The 25,579-nt window shown below is 35.9% G+C and overlaps 1 protein-coding gene across 1 annotated transcript in view; it reads right to left on the bottom strand.

Annotated features, from left to right (window-relative positions):
* Nucleotides 1-22,158, bottom strand: part of LOC136855862 (NAD(P)H pyrophosphatase NUDT13, mitochondrial-like) — a 35,879-nt gene extending 13,721 nt beyond the window's left edge. The window contains exons 1-4 of the mRNA XM_067133256.1: nucleotides 22,027-22,158; nucleotides 21,585-21,783; nucleotides 11,746-11,910; nucleotides 11,429-11,574 (exon numbers count right to left, since the gene is read on the bottom strand). Of these exons, the coding sequence (XP_066989357.1) occupies nucleotides 11,429-11,574; nucleotides 11,746-11,910; nucleotides 21,585-21,699 (426 nt within the window). The 5' untranslated portion in view covers nucleotides 21,700-21,783; nucleotides 22,027-22,158. The remainder of the gene's footprint in view (nucleotides 1-11,428; nucleotides 11,575-11,745; nucleotides 11,911-21,584; nucleotides 21,784-22,026) is intronic.
* Nucleotides 22,159-25,579: the final 3,421 nt, after the last annotated feature.

Raw genomic sequence — 25,579 nt, 5'->3', positions numbered from 1 at the left:
CACAACAAAACAATGGGCGCTCGGAAAGAGCCACACAACAAGGAGCAGCACAATCAACAGGTAAAGGAAGTTCTGGCGCCACTGGGCACATTGGCACCAAAGACTGCTTCTCAAAAGCCAAAGAAGATTCAGGTAAAGCTGATTGTTCAAGGGCTACAGGAAAGAGCTGGGAGCTGGTGAGCACTCTGACATCACTATATGCCTAGGCAAATCCTCTGAAACTAAGGATGGGTGCTTAGGAGACGAAGAGGTCCTAGATGCAGAACAGCGCTTACGAGCAGTAGCGCACTTAGTAGACGGAAACTGTCCCACTAACTTCAGATGATCCTGGGAGAAACATTCCAGACTGTCCCAAAAGCTACAGATGGCAGATGCTCTACAGAACTTTCTAACCCTCTTAACTGGAACTGGAGGAGGCTGTGATACACCGAGGGCGCGCCTCTTCAGAGGGCGAGATTCACCTTGAAAACACCAATGGCGCCTAGGACTAGAATCACTGCTGGAAACACTAGATGAAAGACCATCCACTTCCATAGAGACAACTTTCCAGCGGCGCTCTTTCGTAACCTGGGACTCGGCAACAGGTATGACTGAGGGGGTGACTGCCTGTGGGCAGACCCCACTGACCTCCTTTGGGCTGCCAGTTTGGCTCCTACCAGGTTTAGAGGAGTTTGCCAGGGACCTTGGCCTAGGAGAATCAGTGATCTTCAGGACAGACTGCCACCTGGCCTCACTGGTGGGCCATCACCATTTTCAGGTGGGCCACACGTTTAACTAGATTATAATAAAAAATAAATTAACTATGTCCATAAAATAAAAACAAAAGAAATAAAAATCTTCAGTGTAAAGACAAAACTGTAATTCATTTTGCTGACTCATTGCGTGCTTTCTCCATTGAACTGGGTTATTAATGCCGGTAATTTTGCAATGTTTGAGAATTTTTGTATTGTTGAAGGTAAAAAGAACTAGATCCTTGTCTCCAAAATGAAATAATCAACCACCTTCAAAATTTGACTAAGAATCAAGATACTTCCCTGATCTTGAGTCCATAGATCTGTCATTTATAGCAGATCCATTTAATATTGAGCCAGATTCTGTGCCAGACCTGACCAAGATGAATACTTGGAAATGAAATTTGATTCTGGTATAAAGTGTTTGCAAAAAGAGCTCTCTGTACAGGAATTCTGGGCTCAAGTAAAATGCATCATACCCTAGAATTGGTAAGCATGCGCTAAAAACACTTCTACATTTCTCCTCCACTCACTTATGAATCAGGCTTTTCTCCTTACTTCAAATCAAAACAAAAGCAAGAAACCGCTTAGAGGTGGAATGACATACCTTGTCTCGTTCTCCCCGATTTGATAAGCTGAAACAAGATCCATCTCATTAGCTGCCTACCTGAAGTGGTTACCAAACAAGAGAAGTTATGTTTATCTTTTGGCCATGTTTCAAGCCGTAAGGTCAGTATATGAATTTTATTTTCAATAATCAAAGTTCAGTTATTGATTTCTGGATTATTAAATTTAACTTTCATGAAAATTCCTTCTAGATACATTTACCATATAATGCATTTATGAAAATTCTGTTTGAACATGTTAAGAAAAATGTAATAAAGTTCCTCAAGTACCTGGTATCGATTATGAACATAATTTATATGCTAAATCTGAAGGGCAGTAGGCCATGAATTTTGGAAATGCCTGAAGTGGGCCATGGTCTTAAAAGTTTGAAGACCACTGGCCTAGGAGAATCGGCAGGACAGACAGCCACCTCCTCCACTAACACTTCACCATCACTCTTCACGTTCACCTTGTCCATCAAGACTTTTAACAGAAGCACCAATTTTCTCCATTGTATTATTATTATTATTATTATTATTATTAATAAGATAGTTTAACCAGACCACTGAGCTGACTATCAACTCTTAGGGCTGGCCCAAAGGATTAGGATGAAATACCAGGTCTAGGCCATAGGCCTAGAACTGGGAACAAATAAGTCATTCGCATGATGATGAATAAATGAAAATGAGGTTTAAAAGGAAAAACTGTATAATGAACATGCTTTTACACCGAGACACATGCATACGATAAATACATTTGCTCGTTTCCAGATTAAAAAGAATAAAATAAAATTTCAAAAAAATTAACACTAAGAATAGATTACATATATGTATATACATATTTTTTAATTCATTAAAAGGCCTATGGGCTTCTGTATTTTCATTATTTGCTTGATTTGATATTTTGTCTAAGTTACACTTCATGAGTGTTAGAGTTGGGATGACTGAAAATGTATAAGATTCCGACATGTTTGACTTATCAACGCTGCATTCTGGGCATTCGGGAGGAGGGTCACTTGGACTGTTCATCAAGTGTCCATGTGTCCAACAAGTGTTATCAATTTCAGTTTATTATTCTCTCTCTGACATGATTAGCTCCATTTTCCATGTTCCATGTATTTTGCCATTTACTTACAATGATTGTTTTTATATCTCTTATATAACCAATAATTGGGATTTTTACATTTGCTCTTGCCAAGTGGACTACTTCTTTACCTGCTTTATCAGCTTCTTCATTTCCTTTAATCCATACATGGGCAGGGATCCAACATATTTCAATATTTTTTCCATTATTATACAATTTATGGAGTTCATATTTAATTTCCTGTACAATATTATTTTTTGAATACAGGCAGTCCCTGGTTAACGGCCGGCTTGGTTAATGGCGCTCCAGTTTTATGGCGCTTGTCTAGCGACGAAAATCAGCAATTTTCGGTGCCGAAAATTGCCGATTTCCCTATTGGCGTCGATACATACCTAACAGAGATGCCGATAACCGGAAATCGGCGCTTTTCGGCGCCGATAAGCCCCGAAAATCGCTGATTTTCGGTTAGCAGCGAATTTCAGTTATCATCACACCCTCAGAAACGAAACCACGCCGATAACCGGGGCCTGCCTGTAGTAACCTTGAATGGCTTCTATAGGGCTTCTTGGGTAAATAAAAATAACAAAATTATTGATTGATATTTGCTTTATAATTTTGATGGCTACTGCGATTGCACACAACTTTGCTGTGAAGACTGAGGCATTATTAGGCAAAGATAACTGATATGACTTGTTCCGGGATATAGCTGCATATCCTACTCCATCTTGTGATTTAGACCCATCTGTATAAATCGTGCAATGTGAATGTTTTTGTCTCATATGATCTATGGTTTTTTGTCTATGGTGTTCTGGGGTATATGAAGAACTTCTTGATAAATATTTCAACTGTGTGCAAATCCTTACTTTATTCATGGTCCAATGGGGTATATCTATGTTCAGTGACTCAAACAATCTATTAGCTCTAATTGGGAAAGGAGGTGGATGATTGTTTATAAATATATCCCTTAGATCATATAGATTTTTGGTTGTTGAATCACTTGTCTTGATTCTTGATGAACTTTTCATTGTTATGAACTCTCTATGGAGGAACAGTGGCAGTTTGCTACATCTGACTTGTACTGAGGAGACTGGTGAGGATCTAAATGCTCCTGTGCATATTCTTAGTCCTTCATTGTGAATTGGATCTAATATTTTCAGTGCTGCTTCTGACGCTGAACCATAGATTTCACTTCTGTAGTCAATGGTTGATAACACTGTTGCTTTATACAGTATGAAAAGAGTATGTCTATCAGCTCCTCAATTTGTGTGATAGTTTTTAAATTAGACTTTCCGCCCTTTTGTATTTTGATTTTATGTAAGTTATATGGGCTTTCCAATTCAGGTGTGCATCAAATACTAATCCTAAAAATTTTGCAGTTTGGCTAATTGGTGTATTATGGTTTCTGATTTTCAATTCTATTTCTTCACCTTTTTTCCAATTTTTATTTTTATAAAACATGACAGCTTGAGTTTCTTCTATGGAAAACCTAAAGCCTACAGATGAGGTCCATTCATCTATTTTTATATATTGTGGTTTTATTGATCATTCCTTCTGCATGCTTTATTTGTGACACTGTATAATATATGGCAAAATCATCCATATACAGGTTACTTTTAATTCTGACCGGCAGCATGCTATTGATATCATTAATTGCTAAAGTAAGCAGAGTACCACTAAGGACACTCCCTCGTGGAACTCCATTTTCAAGTGGAAATGTCTTGGAATAAACATTACATATTCTCACCTGGAAAGTGCGATCAGTCAAAGTTTTTAATAAACTTACGAAGATGGCTGCGTATGTTATTATTATATAAAATGATTCTAATATTGCATACCTCCATGTAGTATCGTATGCCTTTTGGATGTCAAAAAAGACAGCTACTGTAATTTGCTTTCTTTCAAATCCTCTGCATATGTGGTCTTCCAAATTAGAGAATCTACTGTAGATCGATTACGTTGTGAGCCAAACTGGGATGGAGTTAAAATTTTATTTTCACGAATGTGCCATGTAAGTCGTGCATTTACCATTTTCTCCCACAATTTGCATAGACAACTTATTAGAGATTGGTCTATAATTGTTCACATTACTAGGATCCCAATCCAGGTTTCAGTATAGGAGTTATTATGGCATTTTGCCATTCATCTGGAAACAAGTTTCTGAGCCATAAATGATTGTAAAATTTTAATAAGTATGATTTTGCCAAAGGTGCTACATGGCAAATCATTTCAAAGCAAATATCATCACCTCCAGGAGCAGATTTATTGCTGTTCAAGAGAACATATTCCAGCTCTTCCATATTGAATTTCTTATTATAATATATATCTTCCTTTGTTTCAAAATTAAGTATTATAGATTCAGCTTTTTTTTTTTTTTTTTTTTTTTTTTTTTTTTATGTTTGTCCAAATTTTGGTCACTACTTATTTTGGCAAAACTTTCCCCAAGTACGTTACTAATTCGAAGGGATTTAAAATTTTTTTGCCAGTATCTAATATAGCTTGTCTGGGTGGTCTAATATTTGTTCCATTTATTTTTCAGAATTTTTCCCATTCTTTCTGAATGGATGTTTTGTTTGTTATTTCCGATACATAAGACCTCCAAGACATTATTTTACCTTTTATAACTTCCTTTCTAAATTTAGCTGATATTTTTATTATATAAAGGTTTTAATGCATCTATTTCTAAGAGTACAATTGTCATTTTTAATATATTTTCTTCCAAGAATGGTTTTGATTTATTTATTTTATTAAATCTTCTGTTTAGGGTATCTAACCTTCTTGCTAGAGAGTGTTTTTCTCGTACTAATTCAGATAGATCATCTGACCACCAGGGAACTTTATGTTTTTTATTATGGGGTTTTGAATGAGGAATAGCTTTGTCTGCTGCCTTTTTCATGAAAGATACAAAGAATTCGTTTGTCACATTGTGATTTCTCAAATAATCATATGGTGGTATATTTCTTGTATGCAAGTTAAAAATGGCCCAATCTGCTTTTTGCAAGTTATAATGTGAAGAGTATGGTTTTGGTTTATTATTTAATACGGATATTATTATGGGAAAATGATCACTTGAGTAGGAATCATCACAAGTATTCCAATCTGATTTGTCAACTATATTAGTTAGACAAAGGGTGACATCTATTGAGGAAAAGGTTCCATGGGTTTTCGAGCAATATGTATTTACTTTGTTGTCATTCAGACAACAGAGATCATTAGTGTTCATCAAGTTTTCTATTTTTTCTCCATCTTTATCCAGTGTAATATTGTTCTAGTCACATAGTGGAATATGTGCACTGAAATCTCCTACAATTAATATGGGATTCTTAAAATCTTTAATTATTTTCTGTAATATGTTTAAATTATACTTTTTATTAGGCTGGTTGTATAAGATAATAATATCAAATAAACTATTTTCCATTTTCACTGTTATTGCTGAAATTTGTAATTCAGTGTAATCTATATCTACTTTGTTGTACAGTGAACCCCCCGTATTCGTGGGAGGTGCGTACCCCCCCCCATGAATAGCTAAAATCCGCAAATACTTAAAACCCCTCTAAAAACACTTAGAACTGCATATTTTGATAGTTTAAACACACGAAAAACCCTGTAAAAATGCTTATACCTGAGTATTTTAATAGTTTTATCACAAAAAGTGCATTTATTCATGAAAATATGAAAATACAGTAATTAGTGAATATTTCTCAGTGAAAAATAACGCGAATGGGTGAATTCTCTGCGAATAATGGGTAGATATGTTCCACAGAGAAACCCATGAATGCGTGAGTCCACGAATCGTGAGAACGCAAATACGGGGGTTTACTGTATATCATTTTATTATGGACATACTGTATATTGCTGTTCCTAAATTATTTTCATTTTCCTTTGATGTTGTGACTAGTACAGATGTTTACCTATATTTGGAATAAATTTTCCAGTGTGTTGTATACATATAATCATTGGTTTGTATTCACTTATAAGTCGTTGGACTTCTCCTAAGTGCATTCTCGTTAATAATCCATTTATATTCCATTGAATTATATAACGACTGAATGGTGTAATATGAGAGTGGTCACATTACTCTAAATTATTTAAGTTGATTTTTTTTAATTTGTTAAAAGTTAATTTGTATTTTTGTAGGTCTTGATTCATTTTTTGTTGTTTTAATTTGACTTTCGTTGACTGTTACATTTTTACTATCTTGATTTAATTTTTCCATTTTGATTTTTTTAAAATATTATCTACAACACTGATATGTTTTTCTTTGTAATATTCTAAATGTTCAATACACATGCAACCTTCTTCATGAGATTTCATGTTTGTTTTTTCCTTATTCCTATACCTCATGAAATTTCTTATGGTGTTGGTTAGGTTAGGCTTTCTTTAGTTATAGTTTTATTGTTGTGGCACATTGCTACAAAGCATTTACTACAACCACATGTATCTTCATGTTCATTAGTTTGTTGTTCCTTCTTGGTTTTTCTTGTGGTGCCTATAATTGATGATGGGTGAATTTCTTTGCTTCATCGTAGTTATGTGAATTTCTTTGCTTTCATCGTAGTTATCTATCTGTTGGTTCTCCATTTCATCTGAGTTTTGTGATTCTGCTCCTAGAGGTATTATTGTTACTATGGGAAACAGTTTAATGTTTGATTTACTATTCTGTTTCTGAACCTTAGCTTTTGGTGAGATTGGTGGGTTATTTATCTTTTTACTGCTTTGTTTGGTGGAATTAGGTGGGTTCCTACTAGTTGCCTCTTCCGAGTTGTGTTATCCGTTTTGTCACATTCTTGTGATTTTAATTCTTCTTCGTCTTTCTCTATGTCAATATTCATATCTATTTCTGGTAAGGAGGTAAATCTATAGACAACTGTGATAATCTCCTTAGAAGAGTTCTTTTGATCATGTATATTTTCTTTAGTGATATTTCTTTATTTTTATTGTCATTTACTTCAGTTTGGGTATTGTTTGATCTTGAAGTATCTGCATATCTAAATTTCTTAGCTGGATCATTCAATCCTCTCACTTTTAGTTCTAACTTTGCTTCCCTGATCGACATTCCAATTCGTTCTTGTATTAAGTTCAGTATTGTAAATATAGAATGCACGTTTTAGATCGGGCATGATGTTCTAGGCCACAATTTATGCATTTTGGTTGGCCACAGTTCCAGCATGTTTTATGTTCTTGCGAACTGCAATACGCACATCTGGAAAAATGTCTGCGTTTAATGGCTGTATGGCCATATTTGCAACAATTCTTGCATTGCATGGGTTTGGGAACATAAGGTCTTAGTTTCCTGTTTAATCCCAGTATTTTAATTTTCTAGGGCAAGGTTTATCCACTGAACTTTATTTTTGCTATTTTGATATATTTATTTTTGTCTTTCCTGCTTGGGACCTCATATAGTTCACAGTCTTCAACATTGCTGTATCTTTTCTGTACTGAATCTAGAAACATTGATTTGTTTTGTACTTCTTCTATTCTAGATTGGTAATATCACTGTGCCTTGCACACTGTTCATGGTATCATGCCTTGTAATGCTTATATTTATGTTCTCTATGTTTTTAATATTTTGATAATTTTCTGATTGGATTCTGCTGATTGGATTCTGGTTGTTGTTTCAACCAACCATTCCCTTTTTTTAATTTGTCTTATGCTCATCTCTTGTGATGGGCATTGGTTCAACAAGTAATTTTCCAATTTTAATAAGGATATTTCTTGGTTGGCTTGTAAATTCAAGAACCCTGACCAGTTTGATTCTCCAAAAAGGGAATCAAAGTGAACCAAGGTTGAGTCAGGTCTATATTTTCTTTTGTTTATTCTTTTAGGCTCCAAAGGGCCCATGGCTGAAAAGTTTCAACTATTTTTTGTTCCTTTTTTGATAAGGACACATGCACAGAAACATCTGGCTCAGAGAAGAATGGTTCCATTGTAACAATGCCAGGTCCTTTTCTTACAGGGATATCCTAGTCTCACATGGGTCATCAACATTTGGAGAATTTCCGATCTCCAAGGTGGGCGCAGAGGTCGTCATCTGTGCCAAAACAGTATCATCAGAGGGCCCAGGGGTACTCAATTCTTTATTCTTACTATTTGTAAAGATCGAAGAGATAGAAATAACAAAATAATAAACCTGAAAACTTGACAAAGATATCATTAGCCTTTCATGGGGTTCATTCTTCCACTAATGGCACAAGTGAGAGCAGACTCCCAAATGTCCACTCCCTACCCTACCCCACAGGGGACGGCACAATATGATTAGAGTGGCCCAAGTGTAAGCCAAACCTGCTTGCTAGGGCCGAGAGTATTACAAGAATACAATTATCCCCACCCTAATTGTATTATGGGCAAACCGGATAGAATGCCGAGAGTCCTATCCCCAGAGCTAGACCCTCCTGGAATACATGGCCCAGCCCCGCAGAATAGTTCCACCCTTGAGATATCAACCTGATATCTCTCAGGTCCAAACATTATCAGGTAGTTGATGATCCTACCACTGTTCTCACTACAGGCAGTCCCCGGTTTACGACATTGCAAGGCTACGACGCTTTTCAATACATTCATCAGAAATTATTTCCCAGTTTACGACGCATGTTCCGGGGTTACGACGCGTCGTACACTGATCCGATGGAAGAAATATGGCTCCAAAACGGCAGAATAATCAAAATTTGGAGGTTTTTTTTAATGAAAAACTCAATAAAAATTCAGTTTACATCGTTTTCAATACACCTAAAGCATTAAAAGTAAGGTTTTCTTATGATTTTTGATGATTTTCAATGATTTTTCAGTTTACAGCAATTTTTGGTTTACGACGCGGCGTAAAAATGGAACCCCCGTCATAAACCGGGGACTGCCTGTATTTAGCTTCGGATATAAACCCAATCCCAGCTATTTTATCTTTTCCTATTTAACAGGCCCAATAAATTTCAGCAAAAGTGGAAAATTCCACACAATTAGTCCAAAGTAATGTGAAATAATATACGGTATGAGACTCTCGGCCTCAAACCCGGGAACAAATTCCTGGGGTTCAAGAGCCCCCTCACCATGTCAAGGTGGTCCCATATCGAGGGGCTCCATTATATTAACCAATAACCCAAACTTAAGGTTAATTCTAGATTCAAGGCTGGTAATGGGGTCGGAATTGGGAGTATGGGAGCCAGGGTGTGGAGTGATTGGTAGAGACTGAAAAGAGGGATTGGGTGGAACAATAGACAAGGAATCAGAATTATTATCAATAACAGATTTAGCAGATACCTGGCTAGCTAAAGTCTTCTTGCTACTAGCTCTAGCTGCTGCTTTCCTCTTTTTGTCCGTGTCTAATTTGGTCAAATGACTACTCAAAGTTTTCCACATTTTACCATCCCATGAAACATTCCTCACAAGTCAGTTCAGAACATATTTGACCCCTGCAAGATGTAAAAGTGTATGAGAGTCATAGCAGGCTTTAATCAGTCGTGTAATGCAGCCTTTACTGCAATACCTAAAACTTTGAGAGCCCGAATTGTCAACAAGTCACGAATCAAAAAATTCTCAAAATCGTCAGTATTCAAAAGCAAAAGTCAAAATTGGTAATAATGGTTTTCCTGTGAAAACCTGACACTATCTAATTGTGCCGAAAAAGGCTACCATAAAGAGAATACTTCAACAATGATTCCAAGGTCAAAAGAGAAGAGAAATTCCAAAAACCTGCTGCTGTCAATCACTGTAACCACAGCCATCAGCTGGCAGAAATGTATTGAGCTTGTTTGCTGCGCTGGTTCCTCTCTTACCCCGAAAGTGGGCGGGGTCACTCGTCTAGCCAAAACAAAAGGAGTGCTACCGTGAATCTCAAAATTCTAGCTGCCATTCATAGAAACTAATAGCTATGTAATTACTTGGTAAGTAGCTTATATAAAAACAAAATATTTCGACTGCATAAAACTTGTCAAAATCATGAAATGGAAGGAATGGTCTAAATGCATGAAATACAAGATTTACAAAACTGGGAAATGAAATCTTCATGAGGTTCAGAGGACAGGTACAGTAAACCCAAATAATTTAAAACAAGAAAAATTTTACAGGCATTAACTTGAAATGTAAAAGTGCTCACTAGAATGAAAAATATTAGTATACCAGCTAAACTACTGAAATAAGAGGAGAGGCACAGAAAAAACATTCAAAAGCATTATAATGATGGTGACATCACCCAGCACATAAGCAAAAAAATTAATAAGAACTAACTGTCCATGAACAGCTGTATATTCAACTTCCAATAAGATCTGAACCATATTGCCAAATATAAATCAGAGCCTTGTATTGAAGAAATGGTAGATGACTACATCATATATTCACAATTTAGTAACTAATGGAAAAATATTGGGAGTATAACATGGAAATATATCTGTTGATAGTCCTTACAGAATTTAGTTTAAGAATTTGGCATACCCACAAAACTTACAATTAATGTTATGGTGTGATAAATTTCTTAAAACTCCTAATTTCAGTAAATTTAACCACTTTACCATAATTATAATGAGCATGATTGCAAATACACGAGCTGGTTTTCTTAAGGATGCTTCCCATTGTTTTAAAAGTAAAATGTAAGCTTTCGACAGTACAAGCCTCCTAAACTCCACAGGTGGAATGCATAGTTTTTTTTCTATTTCAATTAAATGAAAGAACATTTTGGCTCTGTATTAGGTATTATTCAAAATGACCTTTAAAGCCATGTGGTAGCACAAATTCTTCAGCCTTTTAATCTCAAAATGCACCTTTAAGTCTCCCTTCTTTGTTTTCATGTCATTTATCATGTCTTGGGTTAAGTGGCAGGCTTATCATCATCCAAGGAAACATTTATCAGTACTATTACTTTCCATCTTTTTCCTCCTAATTAAAAAAAATTATGTACACTGTACCTTTAAAGCCTCTAGAAATTACAGTATTATGATCTGTTATACCTAATGCATTGCATTTTTTCAAAATTATTTCTTCATACGAGCTTTTTTGATGGGGGAATATCATGCCAAATTACTAACCTCTTGCTTTTCTGCAATGGCATAACAGCCTGCCATGAGAGATCCTGGAAAAGGCCAATGCTGTGAAGCAGCATATCTCACCGCTGTTACTTCAATTCCAACTTCTTCAGCTACTTCTCTGCGTACAGTCTCTTCTAAACTTTCTCCTAAAATTAAATATATTCTCTTTCATTTATAAAAATACTGATTAGATTTTGACCCACAGTACAACTACTTATGCATTACGTACAATGGCCATCTCACACACACACACATATAGCAAATGTATACAGTTCCATGTCCAAGTAAAATAAAAGTACCAAATACTGGATACTTACCAACATCTGAAAATCCAGCAACACATGAATACATTCCAGGAGGGTGTCGTGGTTGTCGAACAAGCACCATGTTTTGGTGATCTGGGTCTGTAACTACAACTATACCAACAGGACTTGAACTAGGGTAATGTGTCATCTCACAGCTTGTGCATTTTCGAGTATGACCTGTGAATTGATGGTTATAATCACCAATAAATACTAGAAAGAGAAGCAACTCTACAATAAACACTTAAACTAATGAGGTTCACTGACAATTTGTTATGGCAATTCTAGGATATTTCTTGGTTTGGATACACTGATATTTTTAAGCGTCTTAGATTTTTATTTTTCATAAATTCAGAAATAAATTTGATGTGGCACATATGTATCACACATTTCAAATATCTACTCAACTAAAACAGCTGCACTTTGGTTATACTGCTTCCAGCTATTAATTTTCTACAATGGTTTCCCACTAGTTCCAAAACACTTACTTTTGTATAAAATGAAAAGGAGAATGTTTATGACAAAATTTATCATACATCATCTCAAGCCTCAGAAAGAGGGCTTCTCATGAGGTCCCAAGCCTGGGACATTAACTTAGCAAATGTCTGAGAGTCAAAGGGAACTAATAAAACTTCACTTTTATTCCTCTGCTACTCATTCAATAAAGCCACTCTTGAATTTTTAAAACCAATGGATTAGTAGAATTAAAAGCACTTAGATTTTGTATAAACACTTTTTGAGTCACTCAGTAAAGTTTCCTTCATTAATACTTGCTATTCTCTCAATAGAGGTTAAAATCATTATTATTATACACTCTAATCCCAGTGCCAGCACTGGATTTGGAGCTGACCTGTCCATTATTTGTTTTGAGAGGAATTGCCATTGATGTTCTTGCCAGGTGTCACCTGTGCCAAAAGGGGTATCATCAAAGGGTCCAAAGGTGCTCTTGTCTCTGTTACTACTTAAAGAATAGTGACAAAAAAATAAGCATGAAAGTCTTAAAAAAGATATTAGCCATTCCTGGAGTTTATTCTTCTATCAATGGCACCAGTAAGAACTGACCTCCAAATAACCACTCCATACCTTGCCCCACAAGGGATGGCACAACACAATCAGGGTGGCTCAAGTATATGTCAACCCCGTTTTTTGAGACAGTATTACAAGAATACAATCATCCCCACCCTAATCATATTATGGGGAAACTGGACAGAATGCCAAGAGTCCTATCCCCAGAACCAGACCACCCTTGGAATCCATGGCCCAGCTCTGCAGGATAGTTCTGCCCTTGAGGTATCAATGTGAATAATCCCATTGATATCCCTTAGGTCCAAACATTATTGAGTAGTTGATGATTCTATAACAGTTCCAAATATTAGCTTCAGATATAACCCCAGTCCCAGCTACAATATCTTTTCTATTTATCAGGTCGAATAAATTTTACCAAAAATGGTAACTTCCACAAGACTTAATCCATATGAGTAACAATATATATAGGATTCTTGAACTCAAACCCCAGAACAAATTTCAGGGGTTCAAGAACCCCCCTCACCATGACAAGGTGGTCTGAAGTCATGTGTAATATTCTAGTCAGCATGTGGCAGAACTAAAGACAGCAGAAAGTTGTTTTGCATACCTAAGATACTGGCACTTAATCAAGTTATCTATAGCGGTATGGGTGCTGGATATTTCTCGGGACAAACCACAAGATCAATAAACTAACCACTGTTGTTGATACAATCTAACAGAAGAGGACCTTCTAGACTTATGAACTGATTCCCAAACCACTCTCAGGCTGCCTCTAGCTCACAACAGGCAGTAATAAGCTGAGTGTAAAATGGATTTCCATGGGTATACTTATTTGCAAGTCAATGCAATAATGCTTTCAACATTTTTGTCTTCCTTCAAATGTTATTCAACACTTTTTTCCTTTAAAATGTCATTCAACATTTTTTATGATTTCTATATTTTCTCTCAAACATCTTTAAAACTTTAAGGGTTCTACATGAAATGTTTAAAAACTTATATCTTCTAGGCTTGCACTTAACGCTAAACACTATGCTACCAACTGTATAACTTAAATCTATCAAGGATGGGAAACTGGGCAGAGTTTGGAATACAGTATCTAAGAATGCCACACAGAAACTGTGAAGTTTTTGTTCACCAAAAACTTACATTACTAATATGACATCAAAAAAATAAATCACACAAAAACTGTTGTGGGGCACATGCACAAGCACAAGACTTCCCGATGTGCAAATTTGACAAAACATAAAGTGAAAAATTTTCAAATAAAGGCTGATCTCAAAGATACTCAAAAAACTATACAGTATACCATTATCACTGGACTGAAAATTTCTAAAATATTATACTTCTATTGGATCTTCATATTCCTTTAGGAAAAAACACTCAAATGACCATTAGTCAACCATTGCTATTATTGTATTTGGTTTGATAGAGAAAAATTTATTTATTAACCCTTAAACGCCTATTGGACGTATCATACGTCGACTAATATTGTCTGTTGGGTGCCGAGTGGACGTACCGTACGTCGACTACAAAAAATTTCAACCTTCCGTCACCTTTGACTCGACCGAAATGGTCGAAAAACGCAATTGTAAGCTAAAACTCTTACATTCTAGTAATATTCAATCATGTACCTTCATTTTGCAACAAATTGGAAGTCTCTAGCACAATATTTCGATTTATGGTGAATTTTTGAAAAAACTTTTTCTTAAAAAGCGAAAATTTCATAAATTCTTTTGTCATTTTGTCGTAATTTTGCACTGTTCTATATTAGCCGTTACATAAAGTTTTATATATGAAAATGTGCGCAATTTCATGTACAATACAACAAAATACAACCCATGGTTGTAGCTTTTATAAGTTTGGAAATATTTTCATATAAACCATGATAACTGCCAAAATTTCAAGCTTGTCAACTTTGACTCGACCAAAATGGTCAAAAACGCAATTTTAAGCTAAAACTCTTACGATCTAGTAATATTCATTCATTTACCTTCATTTTGCAACCACTTGGAAGTCTCTAGCACAATATTTCGATTTATGGTGAAGTTTTGAAAAAACTTTTTCCTTACATCTGTGCCAGAAATTCTTTCATCACGTTGTCGTAATGTTTGCACTGTTTTATATTAGTCGTTACATAAAGTTTTATATATGGAAATGTGTGCAATTTCATGTAGAATACAACAGAAAATAACTCATGGTTGTAGCTTTTATCAGTTTTGAAAAATTTTCATATAAATCACGATAACTACCAAAATTTCAACCTTCGAACTTTAACTCACCAAAATGGTAAAAAACGCAATTATAAGCTAAAACTCTTACATTCTAGTAATATTCAATCATTTACCTTCATTTTTCAACAAACTGGAAGTCTCTAGCACATTATTTCGATTTATGGTAAATTTCTGAAAAAAAAATTTTCGCTTCGCCTGCGTGATAACTGCCGAACATCTCAGAAATTCTTTCGTCATGTTGTCGTAATGTTTGCATCGTTTTACATTAGTCGTTACATAAACTTTTATATATGAAAATGTGCGCAATTTCATGTAGAATACAACAGAAAATAGCTCAATTTTATCAGTTATGAAATATTTTCACATAAATCATGATAACTGCCAAAATTTCAACCTTTGGTCAACTTTAACTCGACCGAAATGGTAAAAAACGCAATTGTAAGCTAAAACTCTTACATTCTAGTATTATTCAACCGTTTAACTTCATTTTGCAATAAATTGGAAGTCTCTAGCACAATATTTCGATTTATGGTGAATTTTTTAAAAACATTTTCCTTACGTCTGCGCGTAACTAACATCTCAGAAATTCTTTCGTCTCGTTGTCGTAATATTTGCACCACTTTATATTAGTCGTTACATAAAGTTTTATATATGAAAATGTGCACAATTTCATGTACAATACAACAAAAAATAACTGATGGTTGTAGCTTTTATCAGTTTTGAAATATTTCCATATAAATCATGATAAATAGAAAAAATTTGACTTTCGGTCAACTTTAACTCGACCGAAATGGTCGAAAACTGCAATTGTAAGCTAAAACACTTACAGTCTAGTAATATTCAATCAATTACCTTCATTTTTCAACAAACGGGAAGTCTCTAGCACGATATTTCGATTTATGGTGAATTTTTGAAAAAAACATTTTTTTACGTCCCCGTGTTACTAATTCATGCATCATTTTGTGATAATATTTTCTCTGTGTTACTTTCATCGTTTCAAAATTTATGTACCCAAATCATCGCAATTTAGTGTACAATACAACTAAAAAAAATAATCTGTTAGCTTTAACCGTTTTGCTTACAGCGATTTGTAAACAATTATATGTTTTTTTTTTTCGCTGTCATATATTCCAATATTTATAAATGATAATGATATTTTTTTCATTTCTGATGGTTGCATACTAAACTTCAGGCAATGACAAAAAAATGAGCCACAAATGAACTCTTAATCTTAAAAACTAAGCGTGATGTGATTTTTTGAAAAAAACTTTTTTTCCGCTTCGGCGCTAACTCACCGAACGCTGCCGGCATACGGGAGACGTTTTTGTAAATAGGGCTTCAGCGTTAAAGGGTTAACCAACTTACATGTAGTAATTATAAAACAATAATTACATTTACGATCCTGTGCCTCAGTCATTACCTGCACTGTATTGGCTTTTTATATCAATGTGAAATTAGGCCAATTGCAATTACTAAACATGTGTCCTTAAAAAGTGCCATCTCCACCAGCCTTTTCTAGCAGCCACCAATAACAATGGTTAAGTTAAGTATATCTTAGTTTAATCAAACCACTGAGCTGATTAACAGCTCTCCTAGGGCTGGCCCGAAGGATTAGATTTATTTTACGTGGCTAAGAACCAACTGGTTACCTAGCAACGGGACCTACAGCTTATTGTGGAATCTGAACCACATTATGACGAGAAATTAATTTCTATCACCAGAAATAAATTCCTCTAATTCTTCATTGGCCGGTCAGAGAGTCGAACACTGGAATAACAATGGTATCTACCTCTTTAGAGTACCTTTGAGATCCAGTCTTTATTTATAAGTTTTCATCACAGTATACACTAAACCGCCCCCTTATTCGCAGGGGATGCGTACCACACCCCCCGCGAACAGCTAGCACCCGCGAATACTTAGAACCCTTCTAAAAACACTTGGAACTGCATATTTTGATAGTTCAAATACACAAAAAAAAAAAAATAAAAAAAAATGCTTGTATGTACAGGTATTATCCTACTTACAATGGGGTTATGTTCCAACACCCATTGTTTGTTGGAAAAAACATGTCTCGAATATAGCCTAGCCTACACTAGGGTATTCAGTACCATGTATGCATATATAGTAGCCTAGCCTACACTATAAAGTATACTCTATACATACTCGTACATGGTTTAGTAATTATTATCATCAGCTAATTCTGGAGGTTCATGCAGAGTGACTTATGATAATTCAATACAAAGAGAAATTGAATAACAAACAAGAATTAGCTTAGCCTGCAATGTGGTACATCGTATACATATACAGTAGCGTAGCCTACATTATACTGTACAGTACTCTATATTCACATATCGTATTATACAAACATCAACATAACGAATATGCATCTTTTCCATGGATCTTTTAAATTGTTATGCCTTAATTCACTGTATCCTATAATATTGTATATATTCTTATACTGTATTGCTTTTGTATCATAAACTGCGATCATAGCGATCAATGTTTTGGTTTGGAAATAGTTCACGTGGTGTTTATTGTCCCGCGTTTAACTCAGTTCAGAGTGCTTTTCTTTCTTCTAGTTACCGTAAATGAATCTTTAAATGAATCTTCAGATACTTTATTTACATGGGCAAGGTTATTTTTCATTATACTGTATGAAGTGTTTTTAAGTCGAAATATAACTTAAATACGTCTCATTGTGAAATTAATTTAGCTATTTTTTTCGTTAAGAGATGACGTTGGCCGTTTGGGGGCATTTGTTTTGTGTAAAGAAAATCAAGATTCCTTTCATTATTTTCACTTGATTTCATCATAATACGAGCTTTATATATTTATCGTTTATCGGAGTAAAAATAGCAGTATGGGGTTCTTTCATGCCCAGCAGTTTTGATTAAAATACTTTCTCTCCAATTGTAATTATGGTCGAGTTTCATCCATGCTGCCAATGCATGAAAATTTATAGTCATTTGCAGCATGAACATTGTTAGCTCTCGGCGTCGGTGACCCTGGTAGTTGTGACGCCAGATAACCCACAATTAATCAATCAATCAGCTTCAGCTACAACTTACAGTTTAAATTTAGCAGTATATTTCCTTGCTGATCTTTTATCATACCGAATAAGGGTATACAGTAAAAACATATCAGTCCTATTCTAATTAACGCTATTTGTACTATAACCTACGTCAATTGTATATTACTGTATGATGGTTGAAATACAAGCAAAGGGGTTGTTGTTATCCAATTCGATGATAAACATCGGTCAGTTGTTTGTGGCTGTACACATTTACGCAAGAGTATAACGTTACTAACAATACTTTTATCATTCTCTGTTACTTTTTTAACTAGAAGATGGGATAAAGAGTTGGAGGAAAAGAAGCTGGTCTATTGTAATTTGGTCTCTCTCGCTGCCTGTATGCTGCTGCCCGTGTCTGTGCGAAATTTAAAATATTTTATAAATATTGTTGTATCGGTATTAATTACTTGCCCAATTGCAAAATCGAATTATCTTAAGGTGAAATATCGTAACTCGAGCACTACCTGAGTATTTTAATAGTTTTATCACAAAAAGTGCATTTAGTCATGAAAATGGGATGAAAATACACTAATTAGTGGATATTTTTCCGTGAAAAATACTGTGAATGGGTGGATTTTCAACTAATAATGCGTATGTACGTTCCACAGAGAAATCTGCGAATAAGTGAGTCCGCGAATTGTGAGACCTCGAATAGCGGAGGTTTACTGTATTATTTTTCATCATACAGTATTAATGAGAAACCAAGCCAATTACAAATACATTATTCATCCTTGAAAAATTCCATCTCCATTAGCCTTTTCTAACTGGTATTATAATATATTAAAGCAACCACCAGTAGGAAAATATTTTATTCACATATACTTTCAAATTAATTACAGTGGAACCTCAGTTTTCGTACGTAATCCATACAAGAAAGTCTGATAAAAACTGAAGCAATAATTCCCATAAGAAATAATGTAAATCATTATTCTGTTCCAGACACAAAAAAATATTAACAAAAAATATATTTTATAGAGAATAACTATAGTTTTACATACAGAAAGCAATGACTAAGGAAATGGATAAGTGAACATGTAACATCACTTTTACCTTTATTGCAGACTCTTGTTGGCGTATGGAGGACAGTGAGGAGGGGAGGAGGAGGAGGAGAGGCTATTGTTTGGAAGGGGAATCCCCCTCTGGGCTTCAGGTATCAAAGCCCTATCTGGGGTTACTTCCCTTCTTTATTTTTTACTGGCACTAGGACTAGCTTGAGTCACTGGACCCCTGTTACACAAAATATCTGTCCAGAGACATCTGTTTCTGGCATCTTTTTAAGATTTGCCTAAAATGGAACAAGGCATTGTCATTGAACATGTTGCAGACATAGCTTGCAACAGCTTTGTTAGGGTCATATTTCTCCACAAAACTTTGGAACTTACTCCACTTTGCACACATGTCCTTAATCACTGAAGAAGGCACATTATCCCCTCTCTCTTCCTCCTCCGCCTCTGATTCCTCATCTGCCATCTGTTGCTGTTCCAGTTGAAGGTCTTGCAGCTCTTCAGTGGTTAACTCTTCCCTGTGGTCATCCAACAACTCTCCCACATGCTGGCCACTCGCATCCAACCCCACGGACTTCCCCAAAGACACAACAGATTCCACATGCGTCAAGTCGTTAGGGGCAGGCTCAAACCCTTCAAAATCCTTCTCAAGGACACATTCTAGCCTCAATTTTCATCATCCTGGAAGTCACTTCTTGCCAAACCTTATCTGCAAGACTTATACAATTGAGGATATTGAAGTGACTCCTCCAGAACTCTCTTAGGGTCAATTCAGTGTCCGAGGTCACTTCAAAGCACCTCTGAAAAAGAGCTTTGGTGTATACAGTTTTTTGAAGTTTGAAATGATCTGCTGGTTATGGACTGGATGAGAGAAGTGGTATTAGTGGGCAAGAACTTCACTGTGATGAAACTGAACTCCTCCATCAATTGGTCTTCCAAGCCTGGAGGATGAGCAGGAGCATTGTCCATTACCAGGAGGCACTTGAGTTCAGGCAATTGATTTTCCAGGAGGTATGTATTTCTTCACACTTGGGGCCAAACACTTCATTGACCCATTCATTGAAAATTTGACTTGTGACCTATGCCTTTCTGTTAGCCTTCCGCATCACAATTTACTCTTGATACTGTAACACTGTTTTTCTTGAACACTCAGGGAGTTTCAGAGTGATACTGTACACCAGTAAAGGCTTCACATTGAAATCCCCACTAGCATTTCTGCAGAACAAAAGAGTTAGCCTACCTCTCATAGGCTTGTGCCTTGGTAATGCGTTCTCCTCTGCATGATGTAAGTCCTTTTCGGCATTTTTTTCCAAAAGAGGCCCATTTCGTCACAACTGAAGACTTGTTGGGGGAGGATACTGTATACCAGTATAGGCTTCACATTGAAATCCCCACTAGCATTTCCACAGAACAAAAGAGTTAGCCTATCCTTCATAGGCTTCTGTCTTGGCAGTGCATTCTCCTCTGCATGATGTAGGTTCTCTTAGGCATTTTTTTTCCAAAAGAGGCCTGTTTCATCACAACTGAAGACTTGTTGGGGAAGGAATCCTTCAGCCTCTAGGATATTCATGAATTCATCAACAAATTCTTCAGCCCTATGTTTGTCCGACCTTGCAGCATCGCCATGCCTTACAACAATGTGTATGCCAGTTTGCTTTTGAAAATTGTCAAACTAGCTTCTGCTGGCCTTAAATTCACTAACAGTAGTACTCATTCCAGGGATTTTATTTGCAAGATTTGCATGCAACAGCCCTGCCTTTTCACAAATTAGTACCTCCAAAACACTGTCTCCTACTAGCTGTTTTTCATTGATCCACACCAACAACAACTTCTCACCATCAGCTTCCATGATTTATTTTTGCTTCACCAGGATGGAACTGAGCATGGATAAGGACTTCTCGCACATCCTGGTAAGAACAGTCACACATACGCCATTTTTGAACTTTGCTACAAGTTCTTTCTTGAATTCACTCGTGTTTTTCATCTTCTTTATCAAAGGGCTGGCACTCAGAACTTTCTTTGGCCCCATGGTGGCTTATTTAGCAGTCGCACTTAATCAAAAAGCACAAAAAACAATGGATTATCACAAAATGTTTTGAATGAAAGCAAAGGGTAATGCTCACTCAACGAGAAACAAAGGCAGACTGGGTCACGAACACTTGGGATGCTTTGTGAGGCATGCGGTCAGGCAGACGAGTTTAGGATGGAGCATTTTCAACTGTACGATAAGCAAGCAGATGCACGAAACTTAGGACAAAATTTTGATGAAAAAACTCAACAAAAACCAAATAGTACAAAAACTGGGACATATAAAAACTGAGGTTTGACTGTTGCCTAATTTTTTCCATTTGTGCAATATAAGTATTGTGTTTTACATGAGAACCCATTTAACAAAATCCTCTTTTTCTATTTAGAAAAAATATTTTTACGGACTGTGTGTCTATTATTAACTGAACTTAAAGCAAATAAATATTAAACATTGTTTCCAGTTTGAAAGGGATAAAAGAAGTTGAAACAAACCTGCAGCATTCCTTTGTGTTGGAGCACCACATTTACCACAGAAAGCATTATTTTTATTCCACATAAGAACGCAGTTAGCTCTTGAGAGTATGTGTGCCTCCTGCCAACTGACCATGAAGAGAGCTGCCCTCAAGTCACAAAAGTTTGCCTGTGTGTCACTTTCTAACTGGTCTTGAACAGCTGTTGGCAATGACCCAACCTAAAAAAAAAATACAAGGATTTTCATCTTTAAGAGAGAACAAAATAAAAGTTTCAACAAGAATGAGTGATGGATAAATGAAAATCAGCAATCCTATTAAAATTCATTCCTTATTGAATTAAATTTCAATACAGGCAGACCCTGGTTATCGGCGATCCGGTTTACGGCGCTTGTCTAGCAATGAAAATTGGTGATTTTCAGAGCCGATATGCGCCAATTTCAGCTAACAGCGCCGATACATACCTAACAGAGGTGCCAATTTCCAGTTATCAGCGCCAATAAGTGCTGAAAATTGCTGATTTTTTGTTATTGGCGATTTTTGCTGATCGTCATGCTCTTGGAATGGAATCCCCGCCAATAACCGGGGACTGCCTGTAATTAGTAACAGTAACAATAGCTACTACGCTCAAAAATAGTACAGTACTTTTGAAGAAATTTAAAAATTAAATATATACATATGTATCACATAAATATACATATACTATACACATACATATACATATATATACATACACACACATATATATATATATATATATATATATATACATATATATATATATATATATATATATATATATATATATATATATATATATATATATATATATATATATATATATATATATATATATATATATATATATATATATATATATATATATATACAGTAAACCCTATATTCATGAGAATGAATGCGAACTGCACCCCCACGAATAGCTAAAATCTGCAAATACTTAAAACCCCTCAAAAACACTTAGAACTGCCAATTTTGATAGTTTAAAAAAAAATCTTCTAAAAATGCTTGTACCTGAGTATTTTATTGGTTTTATCACAAAAAGTGCATTTAGTCATGAAAATGATATGAAAATACAGTAATCAGTGAATATTTCTCAGTGAAAAATAATGAGAATGGGGGAACTTCCCGCAAATAATGGGTAGATAAGTTCCACAGAGAAATCTGCAAATATGCGAGTCCGTGAATATTGAGACCACGAATACAGAGGGTTTACTGTATATATATATATATATTATATATATATACATACACACACATATATATATGGCATAGTTTTTCTTATACAATTTTCATTTAAAGCAGTTGCTTTTGTGGCATCAATAAGTTTCTTGCAGGTATCTTCATACTGACAGATTTTTTTCTGATTCTCGTTCGTCAATTTCTGGTGAAAAATATGAAGACTTCCTTCTTCCATCTACTGAATTTTGTCATGACAGCTGTTTCGCCTTAATGGGATTATCAAACGACTACTGACTTACCATCTGGCCTCTCAGCCTATTTATATCATTGTGTGGGGAGAATGACCTAGAGGTCTGGGTGCTGGTTGGTAAAAGGATTAACATCTTGACCATTTCAGGTCTTTGTTTTTGGTACAAAGAACATGTATGACAACAAAAGTGAAAGTTTAAACATGTGGGTAAATAAATATTCAAAATATAATACCATGAGCTAGTGTTTTCTTAAATATGGTTTTAAAATTTAGTATAATCTTACATGTTAGTTTGCAAATACTTAAAATAAGGTACAGAATAAATAATATTTTATAGCATATGCAAAGGTACAAATAATCAAATGTCTATTTATACATAAATGTGTATAATATTAAGTTTGAGTGTATGTGTGCATCCAAATCGTCTATGCTGATTAACGGCTGGAGGTTCGTGTTGGGTGGGGCCTCAGCATGTTACTTGGCCTTTGCTGGGCGCTCTCATGTCCTCTGAGGAACGCAATGTACCCAGTGGTTTGGGGCGTGCTGTCTGGTCCATGTTGGCTCGTGCATTCCTTCTCCTGCTGGAGGGGAGTATATGGTCCGACTATTGTTGGATATTCAGGGTCGGTTTCTGGATAGTGCACGACCTGTAGAGATGGCTTCCTTTTGTGAACATCTATATAATGTTGTTAAATGGTCCCTTGATTTCTATGAGCCAGTAGGCGTCTCTGAAGGGTTGTTGTAGTGTCCCTGATGTAGTGTTGGCTGTGAGATTTACACATCTCCTCTGGGCAAATGTATTTGTAAACTACATTCATGCACATCTCCTTTGGTCCCCCCAGAGAGGTGCTCTTCTTCATTATTAGGGCTGCTACAAGGTTAGGCTTACTGTAAATTCTGAGGCTTATTTTGTGGTAAGGGGCTTTTGGGGTTATGCCTCGGTTTACTATCCCACGTAGTGTGCAGCAATCCTCCTTGTATGCAGACCCATAATGTAAATGATGGTAAATAATCAGGCTCTCCTCCATTTTCATCGTCGTGTTGGATTGGTAAAATTCATCCATTTTCTTTTTTATTGAAGTTTCAATCATTTGACCTGCATAGTAAAGAGGGCGACGAGTTCTTCTCCAAGAATGGGCTCCCCAAGTATTTTACCTTGTTTATGCTCGTGCTCAATGCAGGCGACCGCACTTACTTTCATGCCGTATGGGCTGCTACTTCTCCATGACTTTTGCCCTCTCTTAGCATAACAATTATGTCTACTTTCTCATCATCAGTCATTAACTGTAATGTCCTCTGGCGCTTAGGCTCTTTGCCAGAAGCCTTAGGAGAAGCAGAGAGTTTTGAGGACATCTTAATGCAAGATTTCAAAAAATATTCTTAGTCTGTAGTACTGTAAACGCAATACACGCATAAACGAGAGATAGCAATGAACCAAGTTATATTGGGTCATTTGCCACTACAGTATACGCACAGTACTGCACGTACGTATACTAACAATGATATTCTGCGCATACAGTACTGTACTGTACTGTACATTTTATTGAATGTTTTGTTGTAAGATGATTTTTAAATATTACTTACATAAAGTGTTTTAGGATGATCCATAGTACTGCAGGTAGTAAGTAGAGCATATCTAAAATACATAAGGCAATGGGAATAGCAGGGTAAGTATGTTTACGTCCGCGGTACATAGCATTTTCATGTACTGTACGTACTAAGTATATATTCATGACTACTGTAAATACATTTTTTATGATGAAAAAAGATGTATTAATTTTCAAATATTACAGTACTGTAATATATTAATGTAAACAGCAAAATTTCAATAACATATTTGTTTTCCTTAAAACATGCTTCACCCAAGTTACCTCTCCACAAATACAAAGAACTTGAGATGCTGGGATGCTGTCTACCCAAGACAAATGATACTCGACATGCAATTAGCTGTCATCTGCTAAGCAGCCAATCCAGAAGCTCCGTTCATTTTCCTTGGCGATCATTGGCTGTTCACTTGGCGTTGATTGGCTGAACACTCAAGACCATGTCGTGAACATGGAATTCTGGAGGACTGCATCTACGACATCTTTCTCAGCTCATGCATAGTAAGTAGCATCTTCTGATCGGGCGAAATTGTGGATCTTTGTGCATGGGTTCTTAATCTTTGTGTTTCAGGGGTAATCGGTCCTAAAATTCCTCCTAAAGAACACCCTGCTCCTTCTAAGGCTTCTGGCAAAGAGCCTAAAAGAAAGAAGACGGTTATGAAAATCAAGGAGAAGGTGAAAGTTCTTGATATGTTAAAGGAGGGCAAAAGTTTCGCTGCAGTTGGCTGCCGTTTTAATGTTAATGACAGCAGGGTGAGATTTATAAAGAAGAAAGAGGCAGAGATACGAAAGTCTGTAAGCATGAGCTTCTTCACTAGTACAAAAACAGTTGTAACAGTGTGGGAAAAAAACAACCGTGAAGATGGAATCTGCACTGGCGTTCTGGATAAAGGACTGCTAGAAAAAGAACATGCCCTTGACTCCAACATCATTCGTGAGAAAGAGCGACAACTCTACCAGCAG

This window comes from Macrobrachium rosenbergii, chromosome 3 (assembly GCF_040412425.1).
Source record: "Macrobrachium rosenbergii isolate ZJJX-2024 chromosome 3, ASM4041242v1, whole genome shotgun sequence".
In the NCBI taxonomy this organism is placed as follows: Eukaryota; Metazoa; Arthropoda; class Malacostraca; order Decapoda; family Palaemonidae; genus Macrobrachium; species Macrobrachium rosenbergii.
This window is presented reverse-complemented; position numbering and strand designations above follow the sequence as displayed.